Source organism: Phalacrocorax carbo, chromosome 1 (genome assembly GCF_963921805.1).
Source record: "Phalacrocorax carbo chromosome 1, bPhaCar2.1, whole genome shotgun sequence".
Classification (NCBI taxonomy): domain Eukaryota; kingdom Metazoa; phylum Chordata; class Aves; order Suliformes; family Phalacrocoracidae; genus Phalacrocorax; species Phalacrocorax carbo.
The window spans coordinates 16,072,955-16,092,334 of record NC_087513.1 but is presented as its reverse complement, the minus strand read 5'-3'; the positions used below and the strand labels follow the sequence as shown (position 1 = coordinate 16,092,334).

Genomic DNA, 19,380 nt, shown 5'->3' with positions numbered 1-19,380 from the left:
GCTTGTGAATTTTTGTGAAAGAAAGGATTCAAACTTCAAGTGCAAGGGTGCAGCACAGCTTTGATGGTACCTGTCCCTTGAGCCACCCTGTTACTCTGACAATAGGTTCACCAGGTTTTTTAACTGCTTGCCTATGGGCCATAACAGCCAAATGAAATAGCTTGTTTATAATCAGACTCAGTGAAGATTCCTCTTAAAAAACAAAACCAAAAGAGTAACTTCTCTGAATTGCAATGTAAAGAGGAAGTGTAGAAGGCTGCATTAGCCACTAGATGAGCTGCTGCTGCTGCTATTCCTCCCAGTGATAAAACAGTTGTTAGGCTAAACAAATTCCAATAATAGCAACTTGGGTCTTATCCTCAGTAATGGCCTGATGCATCTGGTCATCATCTTGTTTTCTCCTTGCTGGCTTATACAAAGTGAAAGTGGAAGGGAAAGAGGGCATGCAGCTTCTGATCCCACTGCCAGTAACCTTCAGCATCTGGAGCATGAAGGAGAAGGTGTGGTAACAGGCTTTGTGCATGCACACAGAGCAAGCAGCCTGGCACACCATGGCAATCCTGGGAGAACAGAAGTGATATTAGGCTTTCTGGCAATGGTGTGGCAGGCAATCGAGAAGAATGATAAATAATACTGCAGTCTAATAGGAAGAAGTTTTCGTAGGAAGAACAGAATGAGGTGCTTTAGAAGAGGAATGAGTTAATCTAACAGAAGTTACAACTACAACTACCTGAAAGGAGGTTGTACCGAGGAGGGGGTCAGTCTTTTCTCCCTAGTAACAAGCGATAGGATGAGAGGAAACGGCCTCAAGCTGCGCCAGGGGAAGTTTAGATTGGATATTGGGAAAAACTTCTTCACCAAAAGGGTTGTCAGGCATTGGAACAGGCTGCCCAGGGAGGTGGTGGAGTCTCCATCCCTGGAGGTATTTAAAAGAAGGGTAGGAGTGGTGCTTGAGGATATGGTTTAGTGGTGGCCTTGGCAGTGATAGGTTAGCAGTTGGACTCAATGATCTTAAGGGTCTTTTCCAACCTAAATGATTCTATGATTCTATGATAATAGCATGGGGAGAGGAAAATGAACATCTGAATGTACCTTTCTCTCTTCTAATTCACTCATCCACACAGTTCTGCTCCTGGAATTTATCTTCATTCTTTCCTGATCTGGTCCTCCAAAAAGTAGCCAAAGAGCTCTGCAAAAACCTCTTCCCCTCATCTTGTTGCGCATGCGTGTTTCAATCCATATTCTTCTCTTCAAGTAATTTTTTCAGTACTGTTATGCACTAGCTAAAACTGGTACTGAATGACAGTAACCAGAGTGGAAGTGATTAAGCCCCCAGAAAGGTGAAACGAATGCTAACATATCAGTTCTTTAAAAGTACTTCTTATTTAACGGAGTTAACTCAGGAATGCCTTGCTGAACTGATATTCGTTGACCAGTCACATCCTCATCAATCCACAAAGTTAAACAAAGTTTCAAGAAAAGTCAAGTAACTTCAAAGACTTTCAGGAATTTGTAAGAGTTGGCCTTTAAAACATCGCGTGCTGCGCAGGGAATTGTACCAGAGCTGGTGTTCCTCTATACTATGCCATATTTTCAATCAGAGCCAATATGTGCAATATTTATATTTATAAATACTTCTCCAGAAGTTTACCGATCTGATATTCAAACACTGCTATCAGGTAAGTGCAGGCTCAAGACAGCGTTGTGTGTGTTTAGAAAGTCCGAGATTGTCTCAAAGTCTGAAGGTTATCTTTTTCTCCTCTCATTTAGTCTCACATTCAAATGGTTCTGCTGTTTTTGACTTTTATGTGAAAGCTCTTGTCTGTTCAGATGGACTCAAAATGCTGAGCAGTACTGTAAGTCACCTCCTAACTACTGCAGCTTTTCCTTCTGCTTTAATGATACCCTTATCTTATTCTTCCATTCAAATTTAAACATAGTGTGTTAGGGTGGGATAAAGTTTTAAGAAAATGTGGACTCCATTTAGCATCATGTACGGACACAATTCTGATCATGCCATAAGACGTTATACTGTAGAGTGGTGTCCTATCTAGGATTGGTGTTTCACACCTTGCTAAAAGGCCATCAGGGAAAGGCCGTTAAGCACTTTATATTGTCTCTTCCCCTCCAACTCACTGACCTCTGAAACAATGTTTTTCATACACAAAAGTATAGACGAAAGAGGCTGTCAATGCAAGAAAAAAAAAAAAACAACCACCCAAACCCAAACAAAAACACACAAAAAACCCAGTGGGAGACACCACTGATACACAGCTTGACTTTTGTTCCGGAGACAGCTTCAGCAGCTGAAGATATTCTGTCTCTCCACGATGGAGGAGTTTTCTCGCCAATACACCAGAGAGTGAACTGCAGCAGCTAGCACCATGTGTGCTTCTGCTGCAGGGTAGAGAAGCAGAGGTGAGGAAAGAGCGGGGATAGAAACATTTAAATTACTGCAACTACAGTGGCAGAGCTCTTGAGTCACTGCCTAGCAGCAGAACAAGGAGGAGTAGGAGAAGTCCCCTGGGGACTACAGATCTCAGCTCCACAGAAGGAGCAAGTCAGACTGAAGAAAGCTACATTTTAATACCCTGGATGTCTTCAGAGCTCAGTAGCTTTCCAATGCCTTTTACGAATAAAGTTATTATAATGAAAAACTCTTTTATGGGAATTATCTTATTCAACTTTCCAGAATGCTGTCTGTGAAGGATTTAAAGCAGAAGGAAGTGTTCTTAATTCACTGGACAATCTGAGCACAGGGGGGTAAACAAGACTTGGGAGATCCCAGGAGCAGATTTAAAGGGTTTGGATTGCAAAGCTCCACAAGGGGAGGACTCAGCTAAGAAGTCTTCTGCTAAACACCTGGAACAGACTGTGGGAACTATTAGCAATTACAAGTAACTGATTCAGAAGCAAAAATTAAAACAGGAATTCAAAACATCATGGGGTATGGTATTGAGACAGCACCACAGTCCTGAGAAGACCTCCACAAACAGGGGAAGTGATCCCTCACTATTCCTTGGAAGAGTTACATCAAGTGCCCACACTGGAACAGTTTAATGCTCTATGTCTACACAGCATTACAATATAGCTGATACAAAGCCAATAGATCCCTGTCCTGCAGATCAAGTGACTGACAACTATTTAGACAAAAGATCTAGTTCTCACTGGAGGGGAAAGCAGATCTCATCCAGAGGATGGACACTATAAGCAGATACTACCAATAAACAGTGTAAAGCTAGAATCAGGAAAGCAGTAGCTCAAAATTAACATCACGGCAGATTCTAGGAGCACAAGATAATCTGTTGGGTCACAGGGCTCATGGCAGAAATGCTCAGAGACTAAGAGGGGTCTGCCCATTAAACAGACAGCATGAACAAGTTACTTAGGAAATCTGTGTCAGGATCCCAAGTGTCCAATGAATGCACACATATTAGCATGTACATTGAGACTTTTCATACCCTCTTACAGCCTTAACTCCAGGATTCTGCAAAGCTGGGGGTCTGTGGCTCACCACTCCTCAAGGCCACTCTGGGAACAGGTACCCAGGGCCAGGGCTCAGCCTTTGTGTAGACAAAATCAGGAGCTGGAAACCTGCAGCACGAATTAACATGCATTCTCTGTAACAGCACCTGACTTCCAAACAGCTGCAGACTGGTCTTTCCATTAGCTCCCTCTTGAATCAAATTTAAAACTTTTTGTTCTCATGCTTAAAACTGTACATAATTATTTCCCTTTCCCCCATGCTCCCTACCCTGACAGCACTGAATCAATTCTCTTGAGAAAGCATTTGGTGTGCTGTGAGTCATCGCAACCTCACTATGCATGTTTTGAATGAAACACTCACCTTTTCCCTTAAACAACCCTGTGCTTTTTGGTAGCATTATCACCTTTGTCTGATCCAGATCACTCATTCACTGCATTTAAGCTTTCTTAAAAGCCCGTAATTGTTTTTATAGGCAATAGAAGGAAATTATCTGCACAGAAGAAAATTATCTGTAGTGTTTTTACAGTACCTGTATTAAGTGAAATAATAATTTAAAACCTCACTATTGCCTTTCTCTTTCCCTCTATTTCACAACTTGCTTGTTCAATTACATCTCTAGCTAAACTCTAAGCTTTGGGGGTAATTTTAGGTTTTGATGGAGCACTCAGCACACTTTTGGATGATAAAAAGTAACTAGTATAAACAACTTAAATGTTCCAATTAACTGATGAGTTTATGAACATCAACATACAGCAGAAGATTTAAAATAAGAAAATACAATACTTTACAATCACATTCACTTATACATTCATATTAATATACTTCAAGACTATAATTCATGGTGGTGAACAAAAGGCTCTCTATATATAAGAAGTATCAGTTATTAAAAAGGCATTTCTAGCGTTTATCAAATGGTCAAGAAACCATATATAAGAGCTTACAAAAGTAAAATCCGTAAATGTAAAATCCTAAGTGTTGTTCATTACAAAGAATCTCTTACCGGATCTAGGTTCTTAAAAAGAAGAATGTCCTTGCACGCTTCCTGCAGTCTGTTTCTTTGATCATCTGTTTTAGGGTGAATAATCTGAGGGATATAAAAGAAAAACCTTTAGAGTGGTTATCATACAGCAGCACTAGCTGAAGGACTGAGCTAATTCAGCTAAGCATTTCACACAATATTTTGGCCATTCTTCATAACACTTTCGTTTCAAAACCTTCAGGATTTAAATAAACACGCAATAACGACATTATATCACCATAGCATTAGCAAATGAAGCACTGCTGTATTTAAAGTAACAAGATCTTTACATTTGTAGAATACAGTTCATCTCTGCAAACATTCTGGATACCTTTATCTCAACTATTGCTGCATAAACATTACTCTACTACTCTCTAATCCTATTTGGAGTACGCATGTTTTTCAAAAAGCACCAGTGTTACATTTAGCCATTTGCCATGACTACTTCCCAAAGAATATTTTGTGAAAGAGTATTTGGGTTAAATTTATATAAAAAGTTTCACAGAGTCAATAACAGACTTGACACTATCCAAGTGAACCAGAGATTTACTATATTGCTGATGTCTGGTTAACATATCAATCAAGTTGCTGATTCAACTCATATGCTTAAAAAGGTATGCTAGATTTCAAAGCTGTGATACTATAGGATGACCTTTTTGACAGTTGCACAAGTGAGAAATTAGGTAGAATACAAACACTTAAACTTATCTTAAAAGACACACACTATTTCATATTAAAAGCTAAGTAAATCTTTAGAACAGTGATGTAAGCGAAAGAAATAAATATACGTCACCAGTTACTGCATTGTACATCTGAAAATCTTAGCAATTTTATAATTTACCTTCTGCCTTATGAAAAATACTAGAATATTGAGGAAACTAATGCGAGATTATAAGGGTACCAAATAAGTACGTTCAGGAGCAGGCACTCTCTGGGCACATATCATTGCACAAAAATGTTTCAATAATAGATCATGTATCAAAGGTGTGGTAATTTAGAATAATACTCTCTTCAGGTCCTACCTGAATGACTATTGCAGAGAATTTTTACATGTTCCTTTAACATGAAAACCCAAGAGATTATTAAAGTATGTTATAATAAGGATGCTTTTGGAAAGGAATGGTAATGCTGGTTACACTTTTCTTCCTAAATTTAATGCCCGAGAACTCAAAAAAAGTATTTTACTCAAAGCATTAAATACCCTAGATTCTGCGTCGTCCTCTTCCTCATCCGGATTGTAAGCTTCTGCACACACTGAAATAAAGTAAGTACAGTCTTAATTCAAAGTACAATGATGTTTCACAAGATTTACAGAACAGAAACTGCATCATGTGGCACAGTAATAATATGCAGTAATTTAACACACTCAACAGAGAATCACTGAAGATACTGCTGATAGGGTCCACAGCAGGTCATCTCCAAACTGCCAGTAAAACAAAGCTACACTTGTATAATTTTTGAACATGACTTCTGTGTTTTAAAAGACCTCTAATATGCTTATAAATTTCTCACCCAACTTGTTCTAAGTGATCTTACCTTACTATCTGATTTTTTTTTCTGATGCCTAAAGTAATTCTTTCTTGTTAGAATTTAAGCTATCCATACTGGACGCAGAGATCAGATCATCCCCTTCATCTGTGTAAGTTCAAGGTGGTTTGGGATTTTGGGGTTTGGTGGTTTTTGTTTGGTTTTTTTTTTTGTCGTTGGTTGATTTGCGGGTGGGGGTTGCATACTTGAAAACTTTTCTCTCCTATCTTTTACTTTTTAGGGTAAATAATTCTGGTTCTTCAATTTTTCCTTTAAGTGGCATGTTTTTCAGATCTCTAACTATCCTCATTGCCATTCTCTGAACTCCCTCCTATTAGCCCTATCTTTACTGAAGTGCAATGCTCAAAACTGGACCAGTATTTGAGCTGAGCAAAGTACTGAGTACAATGGATTAATTAATTACTCCATACATTTTGCAGGCTATATATCTTTTTCATCCATACCTTTTTCACAACTGCTTGATTATGTTTACTCATCTAACATTCATGACTTACGGATCATTTTCAAAACCCACTGCTTAACCACCTGTCCTGTATCCTGTATACAGCTATTCTGCCTAAGCAGAAGTACCATGCACTTACACCTATTAAATAGCCATTTCTCCAATGTGTCAGGATCCTTTTCAATTCTAATCCTGTTCTCTGGCATCCTTCCAATCCATTCTCAACCTTGTGACGACTACAAATTTAATAAGCATACTCTCTAATACATAATCCAGATTATTACTGAAAAAGCAGAAGTGTGTCTAAAATAAACTCTTGTGGAAGATACACATGACAGTGAAAGCACAGTAGCTGCTTGGTGGTTACTGTATCCAACCCGTTTTGCAGCTATATCCCATGCAACTTACATTAAGAGACTGCTTGATGTTCCCTAGCTTGTTTATAGGGGAGTCTTGCAAGACAGCATTAGAAGTTTACTGAAGTGGAAATGTAGGACATCTGCTCCTTCTCTTTTAACCACAAGTTTTAACCAACTCCTTATAGGGTATTAGATAGTTCCAATAAGCCCATGCTGATTGCTGTTTGTTGCTTTCCTCCAGATACTTAGAAAATATTTGAATATTCATCTGTAATTTCTCTAGGAACAAAAATGATCTGTAAATCTGTGATATGCCTCGTCCCTCCATAGCTCTCCCACCCTTTTAAGGATCAGTTTTTCTACTTTTCTGTTCTTTCCACACTCTCTTATTTTTCTTCTTCAGATTCTCAATGGTAATTGCTAACACGCTGAGACTGATTTAGCCAATTCTTACAGTTTCCAAGTGTAGAGTGCCTCAGGCACAGCTAACCTGGGAACACCTAGAGTATTCTCTGATTTGTCCTTTCTCTATTCTAGGCTGAGTTTTCCATTTGCTCGTAATACCACTAGTGAAGACTCATGTGCATCTGTTAAACAGTGGAGCAACACTTTCCTGGAACATGCTCTTACCAGAAATATACTTCTAGAACAATTTCTGTTACTCGTCATGTTCTTTCTTGTGCAGTCTTTTCTTGTTTGCATTTTTTGTCATTGCCGCCTTTGATTTTTTTCTCTATATGTTTTGCTGTTCTTTTGCACTTGCTCTGAATAATCCAAACTAGTTTTAATTTTCTACATAGTTCCTTCTTGTGCTTCATATAAATGAGGTGCTTATATTTTAGACAGATTTATTTTACTGCGCTTTTGTCCTTCTCCTGTGCGGCCTCAGTTTGCATTCTTTCTCTTTATATTTTTTTCTTTGAGGAACAGCCAATTCCTTTAACTGCTTTTCTCCAGACTCCCTTCTGAAGAGATTATGCCCACAGTCCTCTCATATCTCCTTGAAACCTGTTCTGATTCTTTTACTCACCCTCTTTCCCTTCCTGAAAGGTGAGCTCTGTCATCCCAGGGTAATTCTCACTCAAGCTGCCTTTTCCCTCCCTATTCTTGAACAGTTTCTCCCTTAGACTTGGTATCAAATAGAACAGGTTCCCCTTTGATTGCTTTTCCCAACATTTCAAAATTTGGTCCAAAGTCCTTTGCAAAAACATTGTTTTATGGTACTATATTTACTTTAGTCTTGTCTGAAATAAACTTTAGGGGATTTTATTTAAATAGCAATAACAACAACACGCCAAGTAAGCGCCATTACCCATCGCAATGTAAATCACTACTTCGTTTCAGCTGCTATCAGCCTCTGTGCCCTAGTACATGTTTGTGTACATAGGAGTCAACAAATCTATATTACAGTACAGCATGCTGCTGCGTGTATGAATAGTCTGTCTCAACCCGAGGTACAGTTCATCCTGTCCTTTACCTCTGATAAGACCTCTACATGAAAAAAATTATACAAACCAGGAATTTCATTTAATAGCTTTGATGTTGTTACCCCAGAATTGACAGGTCTCAGAGAGCCTGGCTGAACATTTAACAGCCTTTCAGACCACACAAAAGAAACTTAATTTAGCCTCATCCATGCCCATGCTGAATTATCAGTCCCTTTCACATAGCCTAAAGCAGGATCAGTCCAGAAAGAGAGACTGTTCCTGAGGTCTTCTGTGTCATCTAATGTCTCTGCTCTGCCTTCACTCTTCTCTGCTAGAAGCTCATTTCAGTCAGTCTCATCAACTATTTTCAGTGGGTGCCCTCATTAAATATTTCTTCTTTATCACTGCTCACAGACAATCTATTTGAGAACTGCAGTTTCTCATGGCTATAGCCCATCTGCTCAAATGTTAAAATGATTTATAATCCGTGATGAGAAACTTACTTTTCTGGTTACAATTCTGTACTTATTTCGCCTTGTCTTATCTTTTTGCCATAATCAAGGATGCATCTTTCATTAGGATCACAACTTAAAGATTATACCAATGCTGTGACAGATTCTCCTTTCCTTCATTGTTTGTTTCAGTAGCTTGTCTTAGACTTTACAGTATTCTCATTTCTAAGTGCATACCACTAGGTCTCTCATGGAAAAACTCAATACATTTTACTTCTGTTCTTGAAATATAGTCTCTGACATTACTATGGTCCACTGAATCTTACAACATGAACACTGGGGTTTGGCACATGAGAATCCCAACGACATAAAACTTTTAGAACTAAATGAGATGCCTCTTCTGTAGACATCCACATCTGCAGAAGTCATCTGGATTCCAATTACAGTCAACGGAGAGAAACCGGCACAAAGTGATTCACCTGACCTGTATAACATGTCCAGATTAAGATGAGATTAATGAAAAAATGTGACTAATTGGTTGAGATAAATCCTATCCCTCTTGAGATGAGCCCTGTAAGTTATAACGCAAGCTGCAAGACTGGAGCCCTACTTCTCCCTTTAGTCCATATTTCTTGGAAAACAAAGAAATTCATAATCTGATGATGACGACAGTTTGCTCATGCAATAGCACACCTTCTTTATTAATTTCATATATTCCAGGGAGACAGTCTGTGGTCCCCACCTCTTTTGTCTAAGGCTTGACTGGCACCACAGACATTAATTATTCTGAACCGTTCCACTGCTGGTTGCTGCAATACTCAGCAACCAGCAATAGTGTTCAGCATTTTGTTTTTCTACCTGTCCAGTTCATTCCACACAGTACAGGGTGACTTTATCATGCACAAATGCCCTGCCGCATTTCACTACGTGTCACTGAGGAATGCAATACTCATCACTGCTCAAAAAGCAGTCCTAATACTGGTCTTAGTGACCTATTTCATCCCATGCATAATTATGGCATTAAAAAAAAATAGTGATATGTACAGTGTTTGTATTCCTCCATTGGTTGCCATGCTCAACTAAGTGAAACTATTTTTATTCAGTTTTTCCAGCTGAGGGTTACATTTCACATATAATTCCCCGAGATGGACACAAACAAGCCCAAATACATCAATGCAAAGTACTTGTAGGAAAAATCTGAATTGTCAAAGGCAGTACGTTATTAAAATGTACATGCACTGAAAACTGCACACAAATCTAGATGGATTGCTTTGTCAGCAAGAAGAGGTAAGCTTTTACAATTTCTAACTCACCACTCCAAGTAAAGTCAATTTTTTGATTTTCACTTAGTAAATATGTTTTATACTCAAAACCAGAAATACAGTCACTTCAGATATGAATTAATGCTGAAATTAAAATTAACATACAGTCAGGAATTGTAAGATCATAAAAAGTGTTAGTTGTGTTCTATCTATTCCTTTGATGTGTCAGGAAATAAGCTATCAATAATGAAATGAATAAAAATTCATATATAATAATGTATTACATTCAAAACATGGCAGGAAAACCAATCAATATGCATGTGCCCTTTCCAAAACACAGAACCCCTAAGTCATAAAGCATATTACAAAGAATTTTACAAGAGAAAAAGGGCTGTGGAAATGTTTCTTCATCCCATTTAGGGCAAATCAAGACTACAGTTTTGCCAGCATCACTATCAGGCTGGAGCATGAAAACAGACCATCTCTAGCCACTGTAGCTACGTCAGCAAGCCATGAATCCCTACAAATATCCCTAACTATGACTGCTATGTCCTCATACAGCAAGAATGTCACTTCCTTGGTTTAGCTGTATGAAAATGCTAAGGTGACTTAATGGCAGCATGAGATTTTTTTGTATTTTGTCAGGACATACTTCATCTACTAAACACATATTAGAAACATGGTGCACAGGGACTCCTTGCACAGCAGGTGGTAGGTCCAAACTATACCACAAATACTACTGGACCTCCAAAGTTTCTGACACAGAAACCAATTTTTTAACATCTCACCAGTTCCTACCACTGCAGGAGGAACTAGAAAGAGAGACCTGTGCCCCAAAATCCCAATTTCATAAATACTTTTTATTTAAGCAAAAGCAACCCTGTGCGGTGGCAGCAATGAGAAATAACTTGTCATGGTCTCTGATGCTTGTAACTATCATGTCCCAAATTATTTCTAGACCTGGTTTTGACTGGGCCGCATGGAAGATGAAATTGAAGAGCTGTAAGTAAACATATGGACTGAAGAACAACCCAGAGAAAGGAAATCAATTTTCTCCTCTGAGCGCACACAATACAAGATAAATTTTATCTGATTCCATGCATGGTATAATAAGGCAATACCAACTGACTCTGCTGCCGAGAACCACCATTTGTGCAAAACCCTGAGACTATTTCAAGCAGTTAAATTTACTTTAAACACAAGCTAATTTGGAACAAAGCATAATCGCTGGGGCTATCATTCCCCGTGATACCGTTAAAAAGAAGGCATCTGTGAAACGCCTACGCCTGATAGGGTCAATAAACTGAAACTTTATCTAGGCATATTTATGAGAATAGACAGAATGCCTGATACCTTGCAATTCTGTGTTATTACAATTTTAGACATAGAGCATTTACATTACAAATTTATCCAATCCGGAATAAAAATATGTATGCTCAGAAAAAAGGCCTGGCAATCAGACACATGAACATTCTTGAGATTTCCACACATGGAACAAAATAAAAATTGAAGAAATTCCCCTCCAATCTTCCAGACTTATGGGATAGTGACTTTTGAGTGGTGTGCTACCTAACACAAATCACTAAATGCTCAGGACAGCAGCCTAAAAATACAAAGCTTGGATAAAATCCAGGCTCTTAATTATCAGGAAGATGGCCTTCAGTTCATTAGGCAGTGACTGAATCGGAGTCCTGGGAGCACTGCCAAGACAGTCTGAAGATCAGCTGCTCATGAAGGACAGTTATCTACTCTTGCTTTCAGTGCATGGACTGAAATTCTCCAAAGATTGTCTGATAGTCATGAACACATACCAAACACCAGGTCTGTGCTCAGCGATGCAGCTCAATGGCAAAAGCTTTTGCCAGAGTCGGAAGATCTTGCTCAGCCTGCACTACATGCTTGCAAGAAATCCAACACTCACACAATCAACTTTTCTACAGTATTTTCTCTTGTCCATATGCCACCAATGCTATTTCTAATGAGTCAAACTTCAGGATATTTCCTCCAGCATTTCTAAGTAACATGAAGTGCCTAATATAACATGCAGCATCTTGAATGAGGTCCATGCCAGCAGTGAGTCATAGAACCTCCCAAGGATTCTCTGTTCAATAGTCCACATGGAGTTTATTCATATTTCACCAATCCTCACACCAAAGCAGGGATTTAATCAAGATTGTACTGAACACTGTGAAAGCCCATTGGAAGAAACACAATGGCCCACACAAGACATTTTGGATAACCTTATCCCAGTTGAGTTATTCATGCGTGGGCACCTTTGCACAAGTTCCTTAATATTATTTGGTATATAACAGTGAAAATTGTGATGTGTTAGACTGCAGTACCCTTCCTGTACTCCAGAGGCCAAAGCACTCTGCATCACAGCTAGCATGCTCATCGCTGGGTCAAAGATGCGCGCTCTTCCCTGAAATTATAGGGATTTGAATCACTAAATAGGCTCCTTCACAGAAACAGCATGTTCAAACTTCACCACAAGTAGCTGAAGAGACTTCCCTATTTTTAAATAGGGAACTAGAAAGGGGCTTTAAGTCCCTACGGTCTTATATACTACTCAGTCCTCTTTCTAGTCCTATTTCAGTTCTTTCCATAATTGTGTAATTTGTCAAGATGGAGCTAAAAAAACAACCAGGCTTCTGGCTGACAGTAGGAGACAGTTTTGCTTGGCTTCTCAGGAAGTGCTTGACTTCACCTGGCTGGCTAGAGAAAACCCACACAAACACACATTACAGCGTCCAGAACACTGCAGGTAGTTATTAAACAATAAAATCATTAGAGGAGCAAGATGCACTTCCACTGGAAGAGTTTGCCAGTATATACCATGTACTGTACTACTTTATAAGCTTTCCCAATATAGCATATAGAATAGCATAATGTATAGCAACATACTGTACTCTGATGTTGACTTGTATAACCTTCTGTTCCCATTCTCATAAGAGTCCAAGCAGTTCACAATGCTACAGTGTGTTATTTGGGACATATCTGAAATATGCACACATATTTGACAAAGTCTGAGCAGACACAGAGCTCTTTGCATACATTTCAACTTTATATTGGCTAATACTACAGGATAAAAACAGAACAGCTCTTCCTCCCTTATTTAGTGCTTCATAGCCATCAACTACAGATTCTTTTTTTTTTTTTCTTATTGAAAAGTCAGCATCAGGAAGATCTCAGAGAGTGTGTAGGTTATTTTCCCACTAGAAAACTCATCCCCTACATAGAAAGTGAGCGAATATAAATTACAGCAATTAAGAAAACATATGCTGAACAATGCAACCTAATCTTTTTGCCAACTCTATCTGCTGTATACAATCAGATTTAATGCTATTTTACATGAAAATAATTTTCAGGATTCTAAATGTATTTCAAATACTAAACAGCTTTGAAACCTGATTTGCTACAAACATTTTAAAAATTGAAGCTATGACTGTTCACCTCCAGAGCCTACATCCTGAGATGTACATATTTGCATTTTTAAACTAGTAACGTAGTAGTACAGTTTAAGAAAACTATATGTAATGCAGTAAACCACAATGGCATCTTGTATTTACCCAAAATTAATTATCTGTCCAGTCTGACAATGTTTGTAATTTATACTGTACATCACGTCAGGTTTCATGTAAGAGAGCCAAAAATGATAAAATAGTTGCTGTGGATTTTTACTGAACTATGTAAACTTCAACAAGAAACTACTGAGATGAGTTCCAATACATCTGAAGACATATTTAAGTGGTCAAAAGCATACTTAGCCACTTCTTGAAAAAATACCATACCCAAATTTTTCAAACTTGATGACAAAATTATATATATTGAATACCTTAAAAGAAAACAGAAATAGACATTCAAATGAATTTGTTACCCATTTATCTCTTTTAATGGCTCCTTTGGTTTGTCCACTTATGTCTTGCCCTCAATCTTGTAAAATATCTGAAAAGGAGGCATTAGTTTTGGTTGTTAAATGAAATGTGTGTATTTGGGGCTTAATTATTAAAAAGAATTATTTTTAATGATGGGTTAAACATGAAAGATGTGTGCAGAAAGACACCACTGAATTTACAAACCTAGCAGAGTAGAACATGAAACTATTAATGCAACAGAACAACAAAAAAAGAAAAGGGGGGGGGGGGGGGGGGGAGAAATACAAGTAGAGAAAACCACCAGAAAAGAAAGTAGTAACATTTTGGAGTTATGATAAAACATCGAAGGTGAGATGTAAGAATCAGTCAGACATAGGACAGGGTGGGTAGAAAGAACTTGGAATTATATGCAAAGAAAGAAAATGCTAAAATCATAGAAGTAAGTATGTGGTTGGGTCTGTGTGGCAAGGTTTTGGTAGCGGGGCAGCTGCAGGCGTGGCTTCAGCGACAACATGCCAAAAGCTTCCCCCATGTCCCATAGAGCCAACACCAGCCAGCTCTAAGACAGACCCGCTGCTGGCCAAGGCTGAGCCCATCAGTGACTGTGGTAGCACCTCTGGGATACCAATTTTAAGATGAGGAAAAAATGGCTCTGCAACAGCAGCTGGGAGAGAGGAGTAAGAATATGTGAGAGAAACAACTCTGCAGACACCAAGGTCAGTGAAGAAGGAGGGGGACAGGGTGCTCCAGGCACCAGAGCAGAGATTCCCCTGCAGCCCCTGGTGAAGACCATGGTGAGGCAGGCTGTCCCCTGCATCCCATGGAGGTTATGGTGGAGCAGATACCACCTGCAGCCTGTGGAGGACCCCACGCCGGAGCAGTGGATGGGCCCGAAGGAGTCTGGGACCCCATGGGAAGACCAGGCTGTAGCAGGTTCCTGGCAGGACCTGTGGCCCAGTGGAGAGAGGAGCCCATGCTGGAGCAGGTTTGCTGGCAGGACTTGTGACCCTGTGGGGGACCTGTGCTGGAGCAGTTTGTGAAGAACTGCAGCCCATGGGAAGGACTCATGTTGGAGAAGTTTGTGGAGGACTGTCTCCCATAGGAGAGACCCCACACTGGAGCAGGGGAAGAGCGTGAGGAGGAAGCAGCAGCAGAGACAACATGTGATGAACTGACCACAACCCCCATTTCCCATCCTGCTGTGCTGCTCAGGGGCGGGGAGGAGATGGAGCAAATCAGGAGTGAAGTTGAGCCTGGGAAGAAGGGAGAAGTGGGGGGAAGGTGTTTTTAAGATTTTGTTTGTTTGTTTGTTTGTTTTAATTTCTTATTACCCTACCTTGATTTGATTGATAATAAATTAAGTTCATTTTTCCAAGTTGAGTCTGTTTTGCTCATGACAGTATTTGCTGGATGATCTCTCCCTGTCCTTACCTTGACCCACAAGCCTTTTGTTATATTTTCTCTCCCTGCCCAGCTGAGGAGGGGAGTGATAGCGTGGCTTTTGTAGGCACTTGGTGTCCAGCCAGGGTCAACCCACCACAATAAGTTAAGTAAGGACATACAGAAAGGGAAGAGGTGAAAGAGACACTCTTGTCCAAGGCACTTTAATGTACGGGAGGAGGGGGGGCACCTATGCTGTGTAAAGGAGCTCTTGGAAAAGTAGGAGTAGAATGAAAAGAGCATAAGAAACAGAATTCAACATGGGAAAATGAACAAGAGATCTCAGTTCTGCCAGCAGGTCACCAGGTAAAACAGCCAAGCACCACCCCAATTTAACAGGACTGGGGTGAGGAGGGGGGAAAGGAGAGGGACTAGTGTTACAGATCTGCAAGGTTACCAAGGCTAATGAAACAAAAAGGTGGTGATTATTTTATGGAACCACAGATTTCTGGCTATTTTACATCCTGGTGTTTTAAAGACTAAGACACGATTTTGAGAGTTAAAGGAAGGATGTAGTAAGGGAAAGAAAATGGTCAGGAGTGACACACAAAGAAAATAATCACTGATGACAGGACATTAAAGATATAAAAGGATTCAAGAAAGCAGGCAAGAGAAGGTGACCTCCAAGCCAAAGACTCATGCAAAGAGTGACTGTAGCTAGATTAGGGACAAAGCCAAAATTATTGGCTCCAACGAGCTTGTCTAAGCGTCCTGCCAGCAGACTGATTTGACCAAGACAAGGTGAAAAACCTGCCAATAGAAGTTTGATCCAGCAAAATGAGGAAGGTACAGGTAATACTAAATCCAAAATACTCCTAGGAACCTTTGGAATGATGTCTAAGTCATAATTACACGAGTTCCTCAGAGGCATGTGTCAAAACCAGTGTTCCCATGTAGAAGGTAGACTTGATTTGGGAGTGCAAAATTCAAACTCAAGAGGTTTCACTGAAAAGCCTGCATCCATATGGGATTCAGAATAGTAAAGAGTAAACTGAGGATAGGCACCTAAAGAAAGTGGTGGAGTCATCCTTTTAAAAGAATGGCTACTATAGCAAACTTACCTTTGCTTTTCACAGCTATGGGGCCAAGGGGAAGAAGCTTGAAAACACCTTTCCCTGTTTTCCAGAAGTGCCCTATATTCTACATTACAACATACTCTGTAATAAGATGCTCTTCATTCGTCCTGGGCCCAGGCTGTTAGGCAAAATGAAATGCAGTAATAAGCTGCAGGAGCTTGTCTCCTGGAATTTTAGCACACTGATTTTAGGTATGTTGGTTTTGGCTGAATGGGTAAGTCACAGTCACATAATCCTCTATGTAAGAAATATGATAAACCAAATTTACTAAACAGGTTCCAGATAAAACAGAAAGACAGGTAGACAAAAAACATTATGGAAAATGTTTCTGCCAAGTTTTGTAAAGTTTGATTTTGAACATCTGGCTTCTCAACAATTCCAGAAAACCCATTTAGACTTTTTCCTGACAGGATTCTTTTTAGATAGCCAAAGGAAATTAAGAAGACAAATCATAACTATGAAATAACATATGCTGTTTTACTTTTTCATAGTCAAAATATAAACTGTTGTTATGAAATTATAGTGATAGTACACACTATGGCAAGAAAGCACACATCCAACATAGCAATCGCTACACACTCACCTACATCTGTAATGGTGCAGACAACTATAACAAGCCAAAAGATGGACTACAAATATTACCCTTCCAAGACTGGGACTGTAACCACCCTGAGAACAGAGATTACCACACTTAGATGTCTTAATAATAGAAGTTGTCTATAACTGTGTGACTACTTACCGTTCAGAACAAGAAACAAAGCATCAAGGTCTCACAGAACCAGTTAATCTTTTTCTAGATTAAAAAAAACCCACACAAAAAAAGCAAACAAAAAACCAAACCCAAAACCAAAACAAATCCCCAAACCTTCACTCGTTCAGCTAACGAGCTGTCACTACTTGGAACTAATACTTCTCAGAAAGTCCTTAGCCAAAGGTAAATCCAGGCAGTGTACTCTGATGACTGAAAAAACCACATCTTTATTCCCAGCTTTCTAAACACCTTCCACCCCTCCCACACATACACATTTGGTACCATTATGAACTAAACACTACTGTATTCAAGAGTCTGAATGGGTGAACACACAACCCATGTGAAACTAGCTTTTTCCTGCATACTCTAAAACTAGGTTTTTTTCTTCTTCTATCTATGGATCTTGCAGATGTCCACAGGGCTGTTTTGCTCTCTCTTGTTTTATACTATTATAAGAAGATGCAAAAAGGCTGGATGAAGTGTCATCAACGCACATAGGACACTCCAAGCTGTATTACTCTCTTATGCTGGTCATCACCACTTAACTCCATTTTCTCATTTTTGAAACCACACTGCACTTGAAGAGAAGCTGGCTAAAGATGAACCCAGGAAAGCTGACGTAAAGTATGCAGAAGATCATTGATGAACACCTGGCAATGTGACCTCAAACAGCCTCAGACAATTGTTTTGGACTTCCCAGTCTACTCCATACCCAAATGGCTGTGATGACAAAAGCACACTTGTCCACCTGCTGCTGACCAAGGAAGATTGTGCTCTTTCCACTTAATGAAGAAGGGACCAAAGTGATCCAAGCATGAATGGCCTCCAGAATTCTGCAAAAGATCTTTAATAATTACATCACATTATGTTGGAAAAAGCTGACCACATCTCCACAAAAGCTTTGCTGCTGTGTTCTAGCCCCTGCTCCAGTATTCTCCATGTCTTCAGAATTCCTTGTTTTGCACAAACCTCAACTCATAGTCTCTCTTAACATGCAGGATCTCCACTGGGACCAGCTCTTGCATTCCCCTGCACAACCACAACCTTACATTGTTTCAGCAGAAAATGAAACTGTCAGACAACAGGAGAAAGCTCATGAGTGTGAACACAGCAACTGAATCCACACCAGAAAACCTCAGAATAAAAGTGGACTTTCCATTTTGAAAACGAAACACAAAATTCATGCTTCTAACTTGGTTTCCTCTTGGTCATCTATACACACAACACAGATGCATACTTTCAGGGAAATAATATACACATGAAATTATTCTTACTGAATGGATGGGAGGAAATATTTTTATTTCTATCTTTACTTCATGAGGAGAGATTACAACACATGCCCCCTCTGTAAACTACAATTCCTTTAAATGTGGAGGGGGAAAAAACCACAGATCCTAACCTGAGCCAGACATCTTACATTTACTGAGACCCCTATTCTAGGAAATCATATATCCCAGGTGACCACTTTTCAGAAAAGCTCCTAGAATTACAGCACAAGTTAAACAAAGAGTTAACATCTCGCTTTGCAGGGTGCTAGAATTCAGGCTTACGGTTCAGTTTTTTTCTCCTTGGAAAGGAAGTACCTAGAGATGCACTTCAGCAACAACTCTGTTAAATATCAAAAGAGATTAGATGAACCCTTAGGGTAAGGCAAAGCAGCATCTAGCTTCTTCAGCCAAAACAGTAATTTGTAACAGAATGTTCTTTTAGAGATAAAACTTAGAGGGAATAATTAAGGCCACAGAGAAAGCTGAAGGAACCCCAAGGAAATAGTATTCCTTTATAAATGTCCTGTGTTTAAGCAGCAGTGCTAAAGAACTTATTGATTTAATTTGTATACAGTTCCCTTGACACTTCTATAAATTTCAGGTTTAATGATTAAATAATCATTCAGTGTAAAAGTTACTAAATAGCAGCACAGCTGGGAGATAACAAAAATATTCTAGTTGAATGAACCAGACCATTTGCTGACTGAGGTATCCACTGCTGATGTATTAAATAAAACTATTTTAATTCTAAAGAAATAGAAAACAATTAAAAGCAATAAAAATTAAAAGCTACAGTGTTAAAAATGAACAGTGCCAGGCTTGGAATACTATGACAAATTAATTTGAAGGTACTATTTAGTGTAACCATTTATAAATCAACGTCTGTTTTTTGTTTTGGTGTTTGAGGGGTTTTGGGTTTGGTTTGTTTTTACACTCTCAGGAGCCTTTCAATGTGCTGACCTGTAAAATGAAGGT

At 39.2% G+C, this 19,380-nt stretch overlaps 1 protein-coding gene across 1 annotated transcript in view; it reads right to left on the bottom strand.

Moving 5' to 3' along the window:
- PRKAR2B (protein kinase cAMP-dependent type II regulatory subunit beta) overlaps positions 1-19,380 on the bottom strand; it is a 94,536-nt gene that overhangs the window by 17,590 nt on the left and 57,566 nt on the right. Inside the window, exons 3-4 of the mRNA XM_064444926.1 lie at positions 5,707-5,759; positions 4,488-4,571 (exon numbers count right to left, since the gene is read on the bottom strand). Of these exons, the coding sequence (XP_064300996.1) occupies positions 4,488-4,571; positions 5,707-5,759 (137 nt within the window). The remainder of the gene's footprint in view (positions 1-4,487; positions 4,572-5,706; positions 5,760-19,380) is intronic.